This window comes from Passer montanus, unplaced genomic scaffold, assembly GCF_014805655.1.
Source record: "Passer montanus isolate IOZ18808 unplaced genomic scaffold, ASM1480565v1 scaffold1, whole genome shotgun sequence".
Taxonomy (NCBI): Eukaryota; Metazoa; Chordata; class Aves; order Passeriformes; family Passeridae; genus Passer; species Passer montanus.
In genome coordinates this window covers 10436042-10453345 of record NW_024356504.1, presented here as the reverse complement: position 1 = coordinate 10453345, position 17304 = coordinate 10436042, and the positions used below count along the sequence as shown (strand labels likewise).

At 39.4% G+C, this 17304-nt stretch overlaps 1 protein-coding gene across 7 annotated transcripts in view; it reads left to right on the top strand.

Moving 5' to 3' along the window:
* The window catches only part of CSRNP3 (cysteine and serine rich nuclear protein 3), a 66416-nt gene that overhangs the window by 36645 nt on the left and 12467 nt on the right, over positions 1 to 17304 (top strand). For all 7 annotated transcript variants that reach the window (XR_005626616.1, XR_005626610.1, XR_005626612.1 and 4 more), the window contains exons 2-3: positions 4610 to 4780; positions 15042 to 15301. Coding sequence is in view for 4 of the 7 variants with exons in the window: in XM_039700234.1 (XP_039556168.1) it covers positions 4610 to 4780; positions 15042 to 15301 (431 nt within the window). In the remaining 3 variants the exon portion in view is untranslated. The remainder of the gene's footprint in view (positions 1 to 4609; positions 4781 to 15041; positions 15302 to 17304) is intronic.

The following is a 17304-nucleotide window of genomic DNA, read 5'->3' as shown; positions in this document are numbered from 1 at the left end:
GTAATTTCAAGGTTTCTGGTTACTCCAGTGAAAGCAGCTGTTGCTCAGTCAGCAGGCAATAATCAGGCATTTGTATGTCCCTGTGCCCTTTCAGAGGGGAGACCGAGCAGGTGTAGCTGTGAGATGTCAAAGTGTAGCTGTTGAGATGGCACATCACTCCCTCTGTTGTTTTCTGGTCCTAGGAAATATGGCACTAGTTCCAAGAGCAGGCGTGTTTTGGCTGTACTGGGGACCAGTGCTCCCTCTACATTATTCTCATGAGCTACACCTTCTGATGGGATTCTGCATCTTGTTCTGGGGATTATTAACTCAGAATTTTGAATAATCTGAATAGTAAACAAGTGCTCAAGTGTTTTCAGACCTGCACAGTTTCTTGCTCATTTTCTCTTCCTTGTTCTTGCTGATGAACGCTTTAGTTCCCACGTTAAAAGAGGAGTAGTGCCAGCAAGAGGCTGTGTGGCTTTGGGGAGCTCGCAGAGGTGGGCAGGCTGTTAAGGGTTGCACAGCTGTGAGGTTGGGAGTGCAGCAGGAACGTGCCAGGTGCTTTCCAGCAACTGCAGCCATTGGACAGATGCCCCAGCTTTGGGATGCAAATGTGCAGTTCCATTTGTGTCTCCGTCGCTGTTCCCTCCCTGCACACCCCCCAAATATTAGGTGTTTCCTAATTCTGTACAGGATCAGCAGATGCACTCTACCTCCTGTGAAATGTAATCACTGCTGAAAAGGAAATACCACTGTAATGCAGCAACAAGATGTCAGTGACTTCTCCTCAGCTGTCTCCACTTCGTGGGGGTACCTGTGTAGTTCTGTCTAGTACAGCGTACTGCTGCACTGCTGCCTTCCTGCTGCTTACCGTCCAAAATATTGTAGAGATTGAAACTGCAGTGATTTTGAAGGAGGTGTGGCTTGAAACATGTGGGTTTCATGTTTCAGAAAATGTGTTTTGTTGTGTTTTTTTTTTTTCTTCTCAGAGAAAACTAATAAGAAACTTGCTGCCTCAGGAGACCAAGTCAAGTGAATTTCTAAGAGGTTGGGCGCTGTTTTATAGCAATATTTTGAGTCTCATGCTTAGAGGAAATTGGCTGTAAGGATGAGGAAGCAGAACTATGTATCTGCAGTGGTTTTGGCTGGATTTTGCATCCCATTGCTTTCCACTGAAGCATGAAATAGTGACTGCTGCTGGGGACAGGATATTAAACTTGGTACAATCGCATGTGTGTTTTTTAGAGCTTTTGATTCTCAAGAAGTGAATGAGCTCCCTTATAAAACTTCTGTTCTAATCCTTGCAATTTAATAATATCATTAAAATGCTGTATAATGTATATGCAATTTCTAGTTTTGACTTACAAAGGCAAGTTTAAACCTGCTCATAAGTTCTTCCTGCTGTGCTTAGGAGCTGGCAGACAAGGTAAAATGCTTTGTCAGCAAAGCAAAACAAATAATTAGAACTAAACTTCTATTGCACTGGGAAGAAACCACTGTGTTCTTGCCACCTCAACTCGTGAATTTCATATAGACAGGCTTCAGTGTTTGTGGAATTATGATTTGGAATTAGTCTTGCAGACTCTGTAAACTGATGAATCCTGCTTTTTCTTTTTTTTTCTTGTTACTTTTTCTCTTTTTTTTGGTAGTTCTCATTCTCATATACCCACCTTTATCTTGTTATGACTTCATACCATGCTAAAAGGTTGCAATTCTCTTCACACTGTCACTTTGTTTTTTCCAGGAAAGAAGCTCATGTTGGGGCTTGAAGGGAGCTGTAGAATACATAGGAGACATTGAAACTACTTAGTATGAGGCCAAGTGGGAGCAAAGATAGCACAGAACCTGCTGAAGTACTGTGCTGGCAGGGTCAGAGCACAGCAGCTCCATCCCTGAGACTGCCTCTGTACTAATTGAAAAGATAAGACAGACACGGGCTAGGGACAGCATTCTCTGCCTTCTGCTGCCAGGTGGCAGGACACAGCTCATGTCCACAAAGGCTAAGCTGTCAGGCCTCTGCCAAAACCCAGGTGCCCTCATCCAGCCTGCCTGCTGGGAATGGTTCTGGCACCTGCTTCATCCTGCATAATCCAGGAGAGCAAGAAGTGGCCTGAGCCAAAACCCTGAAATGTGCTAATTGTTAAACGTTTTGGCCAGTTCTGGAATATCTGCTTTAACCTTGTCTTCTATAGTAGCCATTTAGCCCAGCTTATGTAAGCTTCCTCACAGATATATTTGGGTTTTAAACACAGAGCCATAGAAATGTTGGTTGGAAGGGAGTTCTGGAGGGTATCTAGTTCAGCTTCCTGGAAGGAACAGAATGTGGCTGGTCCAGAATTAAGGAATCCTAAAGGTAGCTGTAGAGATTTTAATAGTTCTGTCTCATGAGCAATGTAAATGAATTTTTTATTTTTCTTGCTTTCAGTGGGATTGGGCAGAACCCTTTGTCAAGTCCTAAGTGCTGGGTTGTGTATCCCTGACATGTGCAGTGTGTCATCAATCCCAGACAAACTTTTTGCCTGGGTAAGTGTTAGGAGCATTTGTCTTTGCAGTGCTGCAGGCAGGATGGTGGCAGTGCTGCTTCCTCTGGGCAGGCTCCAGCTGTTCTTGATCTCTCCTCAGTTAGTTAATTACATGCAATATTTCTCTCTCCGCTGTGTCACGGTTTAGGGGGTACTCCCCAGTTTATTGCTCCCACAGAAACTCTCCAAATCACTCTCCCTCCCTCCTGCAGTGCTCTGGAGAGGAGAATAGGAGGCACAAAAGGTGAAGATCGTGGGTTCAGATAAGAACAAATTACTGGAAATAGCAATGAGATAAGAAGAGGAACAGTAAGGGCAACAATATTCATGACAGAGAGTACAAGAAAAGAAATGTTATTGCTCTCTGTGGAAAGCCACAGTAGACAACACCAGCTCTCTCTGGTTTGGAATTGGAGCCATAAGGAACTTCTACTCCCCAGAAAGGACTTCCTTCCCTCTGCCCTCAGTAATGATGTGAGGTAGTACAGAATAACCTTGGTGTTCTGGCCATGTCCCCTCCAGGCTACTACCAAAAATTAACCTTGTCCTGGCTGGAACCAGGACATGCTGGTAAATTTCTGCATGAAGACTTAGCTTTATAATATCCTACTCAACCTCAGGAATATATAGGCATGTAATTTCTTCATTTTGATATCACAGAATAATTTAGGTTGGAAAATACCTCAAAGATCATTGAGTCCAACCATTAACTTGACCAGTCCACCACTAAACCATGTACCCAAGTGCCACATCTGCATGTCTTTTAAATACCTCCAGGAATGGTGACTTCTCTGGGCAGCCCATTCCCATGCTTGACCACCCTTGTGTTGAAGAAATCTTTCCCAATACCCAATCCAAACCTCCCTGGAATAGCTTGAGGGCCATTTCCTCTTGTCCTGTCACTTGTTACCTGGAAGAAGAAGCCAGCCCCCAGCTGGCTAAAAAGTCCTTTCAGGGAGTTTTAGAGAGTGATGAGGTCCTCCCCAAGTCTCCTTTTCTCCAGACTGAACAGTCCCAGCTCTCTCAGCTGCTCCTCATATGAGTCACTTTCTAGACCTTCCCCAGCTTCATTGCCCTTCTTTGGACTCATGGCCAGCTTACTGCCATCTGCAAACTGGCCGAGGGGATGGACACTTGATCCCCTTGTCCAGATCACTGATAAAGATATTTAAACAGGACTGGCCTCAGCGGAATGCGGGGAAACACCACTAGTGACCAGCCACCGACTGGATTTCATTCCATTCCCCAACGCTCTCTGGACCATCCAGCCAGCCAGTTTTTACACCCATCCAAGATGTAAGCAGTCAGTTTCTCCATGAGGATGCTGTGGGAAACATTGTCAAAGGCTTTAGTAAAGTCCAGGTAGACAACATCCACAGCCTTTGCATCTACCACAAGGCAGGTCACCTTATAACAGGAGGAGATCAGCTTGGTCAAGGGTGCCTTTCATAAACCTGTGGTAGCTGGGAGAGGAGAACATTTGGTGTCTTTAACTGGTATGGGTAACTTCAGAAGTCCAGGTGTTTACTGAGCACAAATTCATATATGGTCTTGTGCCTTCACTGTCTTTTATCTGTCTGTAATATTTGAATTATCAGATTAATTAAAATTAAATTTAAATTCTTAAAGGGTGCTGTGAACACTGGTTACATCACTTATATTTAGCATTGGGAACTATAGTGTTCAAGGTGATTTCTTCTTAATTTCATCCCCGGTTGTGAACTTTCCTTCCTCCTGTGGCAGCCAAAGGAGGGACCAGGTCCATCATTGTTTTCTTTGTTTGAAATTTCACAACATAACCTGGAAGAAGATAGGGATTCTGTTGACATAGTGGGAAAAATACTCCCTGAAAGCAATCTGTTAAAGATTATTCTAATGAAATAATCACCTCCATACATGTCAAGTTAGTGCAGGACTTAAGATTTTTTTTCTTCTTTATGGCTTCACTCTCCTAATTAGTCAAGTGTAATTTCATATTAAATGATTATTCAGGACTAGAAGTGGCAATTTACTTCTATTTTGAAATAAAAATTACTTTGAAGTTTATGATTGCATATTCTGCAGCTGGATGTTTCAGTGCCTCATTGCCTCTGTTCCTGTTACAGGTACATGTGACAGCATTGCAGCAATGAGTGGAATTTTAAAGAGGAAGTTTGAAGAAGTTGATGGCTCCTCACCTTGTTCCTCTGTGAGGGAATCAGATGATGACATTTCCAGCAGTGAAAGTGCTGACAGTGGTGATAGTGTCAATCCATCCACTTCTAATCATTTTACCCGTAAGTACTAACTCTTTGTACCCAAAAAATTATTCCTGTTTCTCAAAATAAAATAAATGTTGTGGTTAGATAAGTATGATGATTTGTAATTGAACAGATCATAAAAAGGTCACTCCATGATGTTCATTTTGTGACTTGCTCAAAAATATGTAGTAAAATACTCTTACTTTCTTTTGACTTCTTGTCTGTTAGACTGTTGTTGTAAAAGTTTGAAGTCTGTTGGAAGCTCCTACCTGCTTGCTATTTGAATTATGTAGCTGTTTGTAGTTAATGTTGGGAGTTGTGTTCAAAATAGTTGAAACAGGTACTGTAGGGAGAGTGCTTTAGCTCATTTTATTTTCCTTAGCTAAATGTATTGCAGCTGTCAGCTCTCTGTAATACAGTATTGGTGAGAGTTCTTCTCTAAAAACAATATAAGCTTTCTTTTATTTGGAACTGATGAATGTTGTGTATGGTAGACATTATTTCAATAGTTTCTGTTTTTCAGATACCAGAGGATATTTCTGTACTTTGCAATGGTTTTGTGTACAAATAAGAATTTGGTCTTAAGTTAGCAAAGATACATTTGCAGCATATATTTCTGGGAAGGATAAATTTACAGTTTATGTTTGCAGTTTATGATACTTGTTTTAGACTTATTAATAGTGAACTGCATCTTCTAAAGAGCAGGGATTTGCCTCCTTCAACTCTGGTGCATTTAGATCTCCTCTATGGATTTATTCCTTAAAACTGTGAGCCAAGGAGTAGGTGAGACTCCTCATTGCTGCCCATACAGAGTTGTTCCATGTAACTGAGTGGTGTGGATGTGCCTAGAAATCATGTTTGTGATATAAATGTTCTTATAACTAACTTTCCTTCCAGATGCTGCTGTTCAGTTTGAGCAGGAGTTTGGATGTGAGGGTCTGAATCCTCTTTGCTCTGTTAGGGAATGTTCCTGTGCACAGGAGGGACAGGCATGACTTTTGAAATGGGTTTACATGGAACACTCTTGAGGTGCTGTGTGATATTAAAGATGCAGTACTAGTTGGGGACCTATTTTATTAAAGTGCCAAAAAGGTGTAAGTGACTCAGTAAACCTCTAGTAGTATTTAAAAATCTAAAATTAGATTAGTATTTAGAAAATTGTCTTGGGGACAATATTATCTGCATGCTGCTGCTTTAACATTTTCATCTGCTGAAGAAGTTAGTTGATTATTCGTCATAGACTGAAAACAGGCTTTTTACATCAAACAGTCATTCCCACCCACACAGAAGACTACAATTTTATTGTGAGTATGTGCACAGGTGATACAGTGAAAGGAAACAATTCAGGGGACAAACTTGGAAGTTGTAGTATGTGCATGTAACAATAAGCTTTAATTGTAGTTGACATAATAAACAATTTAGTTGAAAGGAACTTCCCTTTCTGCAAGAGAAACTACAGTATTTCAATGTTATGATTAATGATTTATCTAACTGAGGTATTTGTGGCCAGAGTAATAAATGTTTATCTGTGTGTGCACTCATACACATACAAAAATTGTACTTATTTCATTTAAAAAAAATACATTTGGGTATATCCACTGAAGATATAGAAATAGAAAGAGCAAGTAGTCTATGTGTGCATTGATAGTATTTTTTAAAAAGTATTGTCTTTAATATAGATGCACCAACCTAAGTTCCAAGAAATCAAATACAGAACCCTGTATTACTTAAGAGCTATTGCGTGATACTCACCTGAAAATTATGTAATCTATACTAGCAAAACTGATAGCAGTGTACATTGGAAGGTATTTTATTCATACTTTAAACTCATTCATCTTCCACAGTAAAAGACAAGAGGCAAGCTTTTCTAAATTGAATATTTGAATCTAAATATAAGGTTGAGTTCTATGAGACTTTTTCAGTGAGCAGACTGAAAAGAGCCAGTGCAGAAGAAAGGCTGTCGAGATTCCTTGCCTCCCTTACATGCCTGAATACCTCCTTGATGGAGGTTGTCTTCCTAAGCTATTTCCTGACATGTTATACCATTTTCTGTTCTACTTAGTGGGGCACTGTCAGATCCTCTGTCCTGTCTTTTTTTCTGGTCTGTTTTCATATAAGTGAATATGAAGTTGACTGTAAACTCTCTTTTACTGACTGGAAAAGGGGGAGAGGGTTGTGTGACCTGTAGTCAACATCAAGATTTCTATATAATAATTCTTAAATTGAGAATTTAAAAAAAAATGCTAACGTGATCCTGTAAGTCTTATATTTTCTTTCTAATTGACCTGACAAAGGGATAATTCTAAATTGCTTGTAACTACAATCTCTTCAGCACTTAGGAAGCAGGCATTTTGTATATAAATCCATCTAGCACAGCTGATGCATCTCTGTATTTACACAGCCCTTGAAACCATATGTATTGGGTCAGATAAAGAGGAGCCTAGCAAGAATTCTGCTCGATTAGTCTTACAATCAGTTTACCTGCCAGCTAAATGAGGCACACAGCTGCTGTGGATCATTCAGGTGGGGCAGAGCTAGCAGAAGATAATTTTGTTCTCAGCAATTAACCCTGTAGTGTGATGGCAAAAACCGCATGACTGAGATGGCCCTAAGTGCTATTGCTTGTGACTGTTACACAGGGATAAATACAGAGTTTCTTTAACAGTATATCCATTTAAACAAATAAAGACAGCAACGAGAAGAAATTAATACATCCCTTGCCTAGGTTGCAGGCGACTCAGTCAGTAAATAAAAATTACAGTCCATAAAGAATAGACAAATTTTACCATTAGCATTTTCTTTATAAGATGTGTGTATTTTTACAGATGTGCACATTTTTAAATCTCTTAGCAAATGGTGATGGAGTGCCTTCATTACTGCTGGCAGTTGTAATCCCTGTTGTGTATTTTACTTACCTTTCTCAGTCTATTGAAGCAATTTCAGTTTGATTCAGCAGGTCATTAGTCATTGCAGAGTTTCTTTAATGGATGCCAAAGTGTATTACTGGATAGTCCACGTGCCTGTCCCATTTCACAGACCTGCCTTCATATCAGAAAGAAGGATGTTCATCTTCAAGTAGCAGTGCAAGCGTGCATGCACAGTATTAGTCGGGACTTAGGCATGTATGGAATACAGGGCTGGAGTGCTCAAAATGCCATTGGACCTCCTTTCAGTTGCCCTGTTCAGTTCTGGCACCCCACTGCTGTTTCATCTGCTCCACAGCAAGCTGAAAAACCTGGAATTGCTGTTGAGGATATCAGTCCAACACCCTGACCATTCCTATATTGTGTGCACTGAGGAACACTGAGTTCCACATTGCAGCTCAGCTGTGGGGGGATATGTGCCCTTCCAGGGAAGGATAATGAAACTTGTGAAGGGTCTGGAACATAAATCCTATGAGGAGCAGCAGAGGGAGCTGTGGGTGTTCAGTGGAGAAAAGGAGGTTCAGGGGAGATCTTACTGCTCTCTACAATTCCAGAAAAGGCTGGAGCAAGGTGGGGGTCTCTTCTCACAGACAAGGGGAAATGACCTCAAAGTGTGCCAGGAGAGGTTTAGGTTGGATATTAGGAAAAGTTGCTTCACTGAAAGAGAAGTTAAGCATTGGAACAGGCTCCCCAGGGAAGTGGAGAAATTGCCATCCCTGGAAGGTATTCAGAAAACAAGCAGACATGGCACTTCATGATACAGTTTAAGAGTCATGGTGGTATTCAGTCCAAAATTATTTGATGATCTTAGAGGTCTTTTCCAACCTTAATAATTTGATGATTCTGTGATTCTCCCTGCTTTGGTGAGGTACCTGCTTCTAAATGCTTCATGTTTTTTTCTGATGTAGAAGAATATGCAAATTTAATTTACAGAATGGTGTGCAATTGAAAGACCTGTGGGGACCTTGTGAAGTCCTGTCTTTTGCGCTTTGGTGCCGGTATTAACTCGCCATAGCACATTAATCACAGATGCATCTCTTAAGAAACACAAGGAGCTCCTGCTTTCCTCTGCCATTTCAACTTCAGTGTCCTGTAGCTGAAACTTCTCTGCCTTGCCTGCAGAGTCACTTGGGATGGCCAGCAGCAGCTTATCTGATAAGGTGATTATCACCAGCAGGAGGTGGTGCCATCACACAGTCTGGTTGATATCCTCAGTCACTTATCTCTCTGTTGCCATTAACATCATCGCTGTCATGAGCAAGGTCATCCTGTGGCCACAATCACAGGTCCTGCCATTCCACTAATTAGGGTACTGTCTTTAGAGTGCTTTGGGATGTACTTTGGTTCATTAGGAATGGGCAGGTCACTGAGGGCTCTGAGAAAACCCTTTGGTCTCTAAGTGCTCTTGCTATTTTTTGATTTTGCTGATGATTTAAAGATGATGAGGAATTTGAAAACACAAAGACATCCCTGTTGCAGTTCCTTCAATATGTGCTGTAAAGTACTGCTTGAATTTTGTAGAGCTGCTAACCTACTGAGATTGCTTTATCTATGTGGCCATGCATAATGTGAAAGAAGGTGTGAAATCTTTAGGAAGGTGTAGCTTCTTCTGAATTATCTTCATAGAGGGATAAAATTTTATTTGGTGTAAGGTCAATAGCACAAGACAGGACCTGAGCTTTGAACTTAAGCTGCATGTTTAATTGCTGGTTAATGATAGCAACTTCAACTCTAAATGAGTCAGAAGTGGTGGTGCTGGTTTACTATGGGAAAACACCTGCAACTAAATGCAGGCATTTCTTTTTTCATGGCATCTTGCAGTTATTTATGTTGCCAGCAACCAGGCTTGGAATTTCCTTGTTAATGAGGAATATGTTTTTATTGCTGTTTGTTGACTCATGTTATGAAATGCTAACAGGTTGGGGGGTTCTTGTATTTGATTTTAAAATAAGTCAGCTCATCTGAGCATTAAAAAGCAAGAAATGCAAATAAATTCAGTGAAATGTAGTGCATGTCTTAGCTCAAACTCACACAGAATGACAGAACAGGGTATATACCATGACAGCATCTCTTCATCTGGAATAAGGAATACTGTGGTGAGAATTGTTAAAAATTTAAAAGAGGGGTTATAAAGCAGGCTCTCACTAGTTTTGAGAATGATTTGTGCAACTAATTATGTTTTTATATTTTTAAATAAGTTCTCTGTTATAAATTAGTGCACTTTGCACACAATACAACCAGAGAGACAGTTTGTGCATTACATGATGTTTTTGTTGGTTTAGAAAACATCAAACAAAATAGTTTTGTCAGAAGATGTTCATGATAGATGCATAAAATATGGTTGTAAATGCAGTGTCAGTCAGCTGAATGGGTAGCTGTGTTTGCATGAAATAGCCATTCACAGAAGTCACAGGTAGGATGGGACAAAGCATTGCCTGTACTGTCATAAGAGAGCTCAGCCAATGCAATTGTTATGCATGGATGTTCCTACAGGGATCCCTGGAAGGACTTTCCTCCTCACCAAGCTGGGGCCAAGGTCAGGAATAATCAGCTGTGGAACAGCAGCTGGTGTTTAGAGGAAATGGTGAGGCAGAGAGCACTTAACCATCTCCACTCCTCCCCACAGGCTGATGGTGTTTGCAGAATGGAGAAACTGGACTAGTATGATGAACATGACAAGAAAAACACTCTGGAGGTGGAGGAAGTAACTTAAAGCTTTCACTGAAATTATAGTGGTCGGGTTCCAGCTTTTAGTATGTACCCTAACAATTAAACATTTTTGCAAGATTTCGGACAAAACACTTCACAGTGAGGTAAAATGCTTAAAATACAAATTAAATCCTCTGTATTCCTGTCAGTCTTGTATGTGAGCTAATAATTTTCAAAAACCTGTTCTAATGTGACTTAAATCTGGTATTGGGGAAGCATTCCCATCCAGCTCCTCCTGTGAGGTGAATTTAGCTTTGGCTTTACCCTAAAGGAAGCTCATAGAAGGATAGACCAGTGAAGTGCTCTAGGTAGGTGGTGGTGTTCCACAGCATTGTCCCTCTTCTCTCAAATTTCCTCTAATTTCCAACTGAGTATGTAGCTCCCTTCTAGACTTTGAAATTCAGATTTCTTCTAGAAAATACCACCCTTGTCCTCAAGACTACATGTTTCTTTTGGACGGTGTGTTTTATATCACAGGATTTCCTCTTAATGTAGATTTCCAGCATGTAGGAAAAGTGTTTTATCATTCAGGGTTGGAAGTTTGTAAATTGAGTGTATGTAGACTCTTAGAAAATACATTTTGGAAGATAATGGGATAGAAGGAGAGGCAAGAGAAAGAGGTAGAAGCAATTTCTGGATACAGTCTTTTCCTAGGTTTTGTTTTCTATGAGGGTTGGGAAGCAAGCTGGCTTTTATAAGCAGCGTTCTGACCTGGATTATCAGGAAGGATTAGGCTTTGCTGTTTTGTGGTGTTAGACTTGATGAAACACAGCATGGAAAGTCATGGAGCAGGTGGAGAATGGTGCTAATCCTTCTTGCCATAATGGTTTATATGACACTGAGTATGTAAAAAGCAGACAAATTGGTAGTATAGTGTCAGAAATGCAGCATTTCCACTGGTCTAAGATAGAGCTTTAATCCAAAAGCATGCTTCACACATGTTTTTTTCCAGCCTTTTGAAATTTTCACGTGCCTAAGATATTTCTGCACTGGTGACAATGCGTTGCTTTGCCCTCATTGATGCAGGAGTGTGAGTAATCTGCTGGGGAGCCATATGGTTCACATTTATTTTCATGTGTCTTTGACATCAGGAGAATAGCTGAGACAGCAGAAGAAAGTGCTTATGTCTTGGAGCTCAGCCAGAACTGAGATCATTTAAGTTTCATAATCAAAGAACTACCAGTTTTCTGGGTAAAAAATGTTAGAAAAACATGATGAGCTTAAAATGTCATTCCTATCAGGATTGTATAAAAATAGGAAGCAGATTTTGCATTTGATGGATGAAAACAGCTTCAGCGGGTGATTTTCTTAGGGGGAGGTTTGGATTCTTTTTCAGAAGGAGGGGCTGCATCTTCCACAGGTTTCATACTGCTGTAGCTCCAGTGCCCAGCTTGGAAAATATGGATATTGAAAGGCAAATGGACAGTTGTGCTGCATAGTGCCTTGGACGTATGAGAGCAACTCAGGAAAGCTTTGCTTCAGTCTGCCAGCATATTTTACTGCTCTTGCTTACCTATTGCATCAGTTATAATTTATTCATACACAAATCAAACTTGGGTGATTCTTTTCAGCATAGGTTGGATTGCTAGTGAAAATACTGATTTTCCCCTTTAGAAAACTACTTTTCATGGGATTTGGGAGTTGGATGGGTCAATGATGACATTTGTTACCAAGATACAAGAAATAAATGATGACTAAGTATGATAAAACCTGAATTTTTCAGATTTTCAGTAAATTTTTCTGGGTGTATATTCATGCTTTCTAGCAGATCAGAACATATGCATTTTGTGTGTTCTTCTGCTCTGTCTTGAGTTAAACAGTGATTCCAGCAGATTTAACATACTGTGTAAGGTACAGTGCATGCAAAATAACAAATGCCCCAGACTCCTGATAAGATGGTAGTTCTGTTTTGGTTGGTTTGAAGCAAAGGGTTTGAATCAGTTATTTTTCAGTTTAATGTTTAATAGTATTTTGGAGCTCACATCAAGGCAGCATAGTGTAAAAGCTCATTCATGGTATCTAGTTTTTATCAGAGATGACTTTTTTCCATCTGGGGGTAACTAGATTACAGACTCTTCAGCTTAGCTTCATTTAGCTATTGTGTAGTGTGTAGTGTGTGAATAAAACCTAAGGGTCATTATTTATGTTTAGCCATTAGTATTAAAGTAGTATCTCTACCGTAAAGAGATTGAGACTTGAAAAAAGAGAAGTGCTTTTGTTGCAGCATTTGTCATTCCTGCCAGTAAAGCAGCCCTGTCAGGAGTTCCACAGCTAAGATCTAAACCAGATTACTGTCAGCACAGTCTTTGTGTCACAGATACTCACGTTTACAGATGAGGATTCAAAGGTTTGTGTGATGCTCTAACTTGTGAGATTTACAGGTGCAGTTACCTTCAATTTCTTCATTAAATGTATGTGTACATATTTTTTTTTCAAGAGCAACTTTCCTTTTCTTTCCTTGAGTATTTTGCAATAGTTTTATTTCTCATTTCATTTAAGACTGGTTCATTTATTTGGCAAAAAAGATGCCTGCCTTTCAATAGCTGCCAGTATTCTGAAACAGTGCATCATCCAGTTGAGATCCAAATAACATTGATATTGATATCAGAAATTGGATACACCCCAGAATGGTTTAGATACCTCATTCAGCAGAAAAAGGTTTTTTAAAATATGCACTTCCTTATGTATTAGAGTGTATTGGCAGTGCAGGTTCTGATTTAGAGTATTTGCTTTTATGTTACATTGAAAGAGAATGTCTCAGTATGAAAATTACCCATCTTAGAAATGCTAAAAAACTGATTTTATTTAAGGTAGTTTTGTTTTGGAACTGTGGTATATATTAAACAAAACAGCATGTTAAAACCATATTTAATATAATTCCAAATTGACACATCCCTATCAACTAGTCTGCTAATGAAATACGCTCTTCCCTCACTAAAGGCTTCCTATAAATATTTCTGACAAGCTTTGTTGATACGAGATTTGCTTCAACTTGGATGTAAATTAAACATGCCTAATGTAACAGAATTTGTCTTTTGATTTCCCTTTTTTTGTAACACACTTTACTAGCAGTGTGTGAGTAACAGGACCAGATCATATTTATCTGGTTTATATTTATAATCCAGGATACCTGCAGGAGGTCTGAAGTGCCTGTTATTTATATAGCAAACCATATACTTAACCATACTTCTAGCTGCTTGTTAGTATTTAGGAAAAGTAATCCTGTTTCAGTGAGCCACAAAATTCTGTGATAATGTCTGTAGGACGCACTGTCTGTAATTTGGATACAGGGCTTTATTTTCTAATATACTTGGTTTTCCTGCAGTTTGGTAGATGATGCTGGGTATTTTGACAGTTTTACTTAATGCAGAAATTTGTGGATTTATGTTTGGTGATTAAGAGACTGAACTGTGTTTTACCTGTGACAATAAACCAGGTCTGAAGGCCAAATGTGTCCCATCTCTAGAAGAGATGGAATTCTAGATTAGCAGTGTACATCTTGTTGCTCTTCCTGCTTTTTATAGAATGATTCCAAGCCATTCAAGAATGGTCAGGCACCCTTCAAATCATTTTACTGCCTGAATTCTGGCAATGAGGTCTCTCATTCGTACCTGCACACACCTGCAGTTGTTGCCTATAAACTGCAGAGCAATGATTTACAAGCTGCATTCTCAACAACCTGTTGCTATTTCGCAACAAATCAAATAAATTAGACTGCTCATCTTAAAAATCAAGGAGTGTCCCTTACCTTTCTCTAAGGTTTGTGTGTCTTTTTTTATTTCCTCTAAAGGAATGCAGCTGTTATCAGTGAGGAGCAATAGATCAGTATCATGGGAGGGAGTTTCTAAGTGTCTGTAGAACCAAAAGAAGAAGGATATTTATTAGTTAAAATCTGGCATTTTTTTAAAACAAGTTTCGTATGTTACTGCATATGTTTATTAAAAAACCTGAGCACAAGTATGAGTGGTATCAGAAAAGAGTTAGAAAATACTAGATTTATTTTTTTGGTCAAAATTAGACTATACACACATGTATTCCTTGGATGGCAGCAGAAAGATGGATGAAGGTAAAGAAACACAGAGTGGGTCTGACTGCTAGTCAGAATTATTTCTCTGTCATTCAGTGGTGATGGTGGTATGAATTTTTGATATAGTATGAAACACTAAACATACTGCTTTTATAGACTTTCCAACATAAATTTATCACAAATTAGATAATAGGATATACTAATCTTTTCTGTCAGTGTGACCCAGTGCTGTAGCAATGTGGATTTCTGCTGCCTTGTGCAACTTTGTTCGCAGGGGTTGGAAGAGGTGCAAGTCAGTGGATCATCATCTCTGCGGTGACATTGAAAGTGGTTTCTTTTGCTGGGATTTGGTTGCTTTCTTGGTAAAAGGATAAAACATTTTTATGATGTAATGGGAAGGAAAACCTTTCCTGGCCAAGTATTTGTCTTCTGAAGTACCCACAGTGTTCATCACTGTAACAGCTTGTAGTGGCTTCTAGGTTTGTATATGAGGTTAATGTTTCTAACTCATTACTGTCACCTTGGAATGTGGTGTCTCTGTAGTCAGATATTGTCACTTGTGCAGTTCCCTTTATCTTAACACATCTGCTGCCTGACTGCAAGTTACCATTCACACTGAAATCTGCCTCTGTTCCAGCGTCTTCAATCCTGAAGAGAGAGAAGCGGAAGAGAACAAAGAATGTCCACTTTAACTGTGTTACTGTGTATTACTTCACGAGAAGGCAAGGCTTCACCAGTGTTCCCAGCCAAGGAGGAAGCACGCTGGGAATGTCCACTCGGCACAACAGCGTGCGCCAGTATACCCTGGGGGAGTTTGCCATGGAGCAGGAGAGGCTCCACCGAGAGATGCTGAGAGAGCATCTAAGGGAGGAAAAACTCAATTCTCTAAAGTTAAAGGTAAAGCTTGTCTAAGACTTTGATCTCTGCCCTAATTTAACTGAACTGTGTCAGAGCTATAGAGGCCCAAGGTGTGTGTGTGTGTGTTAAACAAAGCAGTCCCCTTCTACGAGCTCCGTTTTCAGTTGAAATGGATGTTTTCCTGGAGTTTTCTAATTCTGCTGAAGATGCATTTTTGCTTGGTTATACCAAGTGCTCTTGTAGTTGTCATTGCTGTGTTCCTCCAGGTGCTTACAGGGAGTTGTTCTTTACTCCCTGTTTTCTGCAGAGGGTGGTGGGAGTTAGCCTTCAACCAAGGTAGTGCACACTGAGGAAGTGTGCATGATCCTCACTTTTGTAATTAATTTTTTCAGTCTCCTAACTGTTTAGGGTTTTTTCATAGCTAAATAGATTATTAAATAAAATCATAAGGTCATAAAATTTGAACTGTCATAGAAAAAAACATAAAACCACTCAGGATGAAGGCAAATCAAAACCAGATATTTGGACAGGTTGGAAACCAAAGGCTGGTAGAGTGTTACTGACTTATCCCTTGATAGAGGTTATACCTGTAACATCTCACATCACAGGAGTTTCAGAGCATCAAGTGTGAATTGTGCTGTGTAACTGATGACTAGCTGTAGATCCCTTGGCTGACTTCCAGGAATCAGCTCAAAGAGAGGAATCCCCAGTGGAGTGAGTAAAGAATAGTCAGCACACAAATATTTCACTTTTCTTTTCTTAGCTAGAAAGTAAATCAAGGAAAATCACAGATCTTATTTACCTTGAAAGAGTAGATTTTAGCCTTTATGTACTGGAGCTTGGCTCTTCATCCTTTCCTAACCCTCCCCTTGCCTGGGATGTATCTCCTTTCTTGATTAATTTGTTTTGCTTCTGTCCAGGCTGTTTTGGGGACACAGGCCATACTTTCTGCTCACATTCCAAATACATATTTTTCCATCTTCCCAGCCACTTGTTTAAGCGGATGATTATTAAGATTATTAAGTTTCTGCTAAAAATCTTAGTAAGTATGCAGTGAATAAGGAGAGCCTTTTTGCATTAGTTTCATCTTGCTGGTGTTATATCTTCTACTAGAGTGAAATATTTCTCTTCATCTGGAGCATAAAAATATAAGTAACAAAAATCCTCCTGTTTTAACTAGTCCATTAACCTCCATTTAGTTTCATCCCTGATTATGTGCTTGGGTGTAAAAAGAAAAAGAAAATTTCAACCATGAAAAGAAAATCCAGGACCTGCTGAATTAGTGAAGAGTCACTGTAAAGCACCGAGTGTGTTTTGTTTGCTTAAGAAAACAGGGCCTTGCTGATTGTTCATTACAGGGATGGAAGAGCTGCTTGGTCATTGACATCGTTTCTAAATGAATAAAAAAGTAAATGTGGCATTCTAAGGTGACAGTGTCAGCTGTTATGTCAGCAGAACTTTATTCATTTAATGAAAATGTGCTAACCAGAATTTGCATAAAAAATTACTGTACATCACAGAAAAATGAAGAAAATGAGAAAATGGAGTAGAATGAAGTTTAGTCAGAGGTTTTTCTATTTGAAAACCATTATGTAAATAGAAAGTAACATTTTCAGTGTGGTTTTTGATTTCAGTTTCTCTGGGAATTTTTTTTTTAAATTGCGTTAAAATATACAAATCAGTGAGTAGAAAGTATTTGCTCCTGTAGAATCTCTTAAAAAATATAAAAATACAGGAATATATTGAAATTGAGTTTCCATAATATTAGGTGTTGTTTATTGATTTGGTTGCTAAAAGCAAAGGGCCAAATAAGAAACACCTCTAACTAAAAGCAGATAAAGGCTGCGAAATAATCTTCAAGTCACTTTGGCCATTTAGTACCAGCACTTTGACGTAAACAGTGCTGACAGGAGCATAAACACTTATTAGCAGCAGAGTGTGAAAATTCTGGATGTAAAAGCCATCTTATCAATGAAAGGTGCAAGGTAATCATTTGAGAAAGCATGAGTAAGCACAAAAAATTACCTAAGAGAGTTCTTATT